The following is a 2,336-nucleotide window of genomic DNA, read 5'->3' on the forward strand; positions in this document are numbered from 1 at the left end:
GACACCATGCTGCCTAATAATATGTTGAGACAAACACCTGTCCTAATTGCATTTATTAAAATATTGTACCTGTTCGGACTTACATACAAATTCAACATAAGAACAAACCTACAGTCCCTATCTCGTATGTAACCTGGGGACTACCTGTATAGCAAAGCTTTAGTAAATATGCCCACCATGTTCCCAGAGGCATGCCTATTAGCTCTCTATAACATGTGCAATTGTCTAAATGACTGACAGTACCTGAGAGCCTGCAGCAGGTGTAAATTACTGAGAGTGTCTTGTGTGAATCTTCTCCTGCATCATTTTCACACCTCGTGATATCATAAAGGCTCACACAGTCTCCAGCATATAATTGCTTTTACTCTCCACTTGTCAGGAGCATTAAGCAATTAGCCTTTTGTCTCTCCCAACATCTAATTCATCAGCAGTCATTGCAATTAACAAGATTTTAACAATGTTTAAGTTCTTTTTTTTCTGAATGAATGAGCTGATTACAATTTAGTGACTAACGCTATGTTTTTTTTTTCTAGTATTGGCATAAAGGATGTTTCCACTGTGAAGTTTGTAAAATGACTTTAAATATGAATAACTACAAAGGATATGACAAAAAGCCATACTGCAACGCGTAAGTACCCTATAAGCATGACAAAAGCAAAGAATGCAATTTGCAGTTTAGCAAATTGAAGTCACATTACAATTAGAAATCTGATAAGAAAAATATTTTAGAGGTGGGTGAAGGCTGTGTGAATTTTATGTAAAAACATTTAAAATCTGGCTCTTTTCTGTGTAGGATGATTGCAGTCTATTTGGATAGCAGAGCAGTAAATAAAGCATGTAAACAACTGCTCAGTAAACAAAGCAGGGCTGAGAGATGAACTGATTTGAAACAGAAAAAGTTTCTTACCAGTACAGATCCGCATAAGATATGACCTAATGGCTGCCACCAGCACTAATGTAGTATAAAATAGGAAAATTGTGCATACACGACTTACTTTTGGACAAAGACAGAAAGTGTAATTTTATAGGCAATAAGGAGTTGGGTGACAGGTTATATCATATGCTATGTAAAGAATAATTCTGCTTTAAAGCTACGTACACACGTCCAATGGTTCTCGCCCTATAATCGGCTCAGATCCAATATCGAACGAGAATGTGGCGTGTGTACAGCGCCCCTCGTCCATTGTCTGAACGACCGTCCTGGCAGATCCACGGAAGATGGACGACAAACGATTCTAATGCAAGGGAAGGGGGAGAGCGTGCAGCAGGGTATCGCTCTGTTGTTCCCCCCTCTGTATAGAGCAGAACGACGATGTATGTACAGCGCTCACGCATGCATCGTTCAGTCCTTAGTCGTTGGAAAGAATAATGAAAGATCCTTTCCAACGACAATAATTGCACATGTGTATGTAGCTTAAGTCCATGGGATTTACCAAAAGAGAACAAAGCATGTTAAAGGGACCGTCCACCCATTGATTGAGTCAACCAAGACTCTTTACTCCAATAGTAAGACCTCTTAATGCTATATATACCCACCCAAAAATTTTGTGTGTTCCTGGTCACCTTTACTTATGTGTAAAATCCAACAGAGATAGGAGGCTTTCACATAATTGACACAATGGGTGTGTGAATTTAAGAACTGGATGCATAGGTCTCATCAATAGCCCCTGACAATGTCAGTAGAAAACAACACTGAAAGAAAATCTCACAATCTATGCATATGATCAGATCGCATGCTGCACATATACTGTACATGAATGAGGCTGTAGACACACAATGCCTTTGTACGTTCACATATCGGAAGGTACAATGCCCATTTTATCAGACAATTGGTACATTTTTCAAGGTACTGTTTAGGTACAATTAATGTTTCTAAATGTTTCCTATACCATACCAAATTTTAACTTTTTAAGTTCAGTCCACTTACAGTGTCTCTAAAAAAAAATTCAAAACCTCCCTGGGGTTTGACAACTGACAACTTTAATTATCGACATATGAATTACAGGCTGGCTAAATATAGACAAGGTGCTTGTTAAATGTAATTCAGCATGCTGTAATTCACCTGCAGAATGTAGCTACACTGGTGATTTGTAGGATGAGCTTGTAACCCTTGCTCTGAGGTTCTGCAGAATGCTATCATTCCCTCGGTGGTAGAATGTATTTATTTAGCACTCCCATTCTGCGGTTTGATTGCAGCCTCTTCCGCTTCTCACATCTTTGGTCATATATTTACTATTCTAAATCTCTACATTACTTTGGTTCTATTTTTATTCAATGACATCCACTCCTTCTTGCAGATGTTTCTGCAGCTAAATCGTTATTCATCATAGAAAAGC

At 38.4% G+C, this 2,336-nt stretch overlaps 1 protein-coding gene across 2 annotated transcripts in view; it reads left to right on the forward strand.

Annotated features, from left to right (window-relative positions):
- Positions 1-537: 537 nt before the first annotated feature.
- Positions 538-2,336, forward strand: part of LOC140331600 (LIM zinc-binding domain-containing Nebulette) — a 133,604-nt gene continuing 131,805 nt past the window's right edge. For both annotated transcript variants that reach the window (XM_072412752.1, XM_072412753.1), the window contains exon 1: positions 538-628. In XM_072412752.1, the coding sequence (XP_072268853.1) occupies positions 573-628 (56 nt within the window). In that variant the 5' untranslated portion in view covers positions 538-572. The remainder of the gene's footprint in view (positions 629-2,336) is intronic.

Source organism: Pyxicephalus adspersus, chromosome 5, assembly GCF_032062135.1.
Source record: "Pyxicephalus adspersus chromosome 5, UCB_Pads_2.0, whole genome shotgun sequence".
Classification (NCBI taxonomy): Eukaryota; Metazoa; Chordata; class Amphibia; order Anura; family Pyxicephalidae; genus Pyxicephalus; species Pyxicephalus adspersus.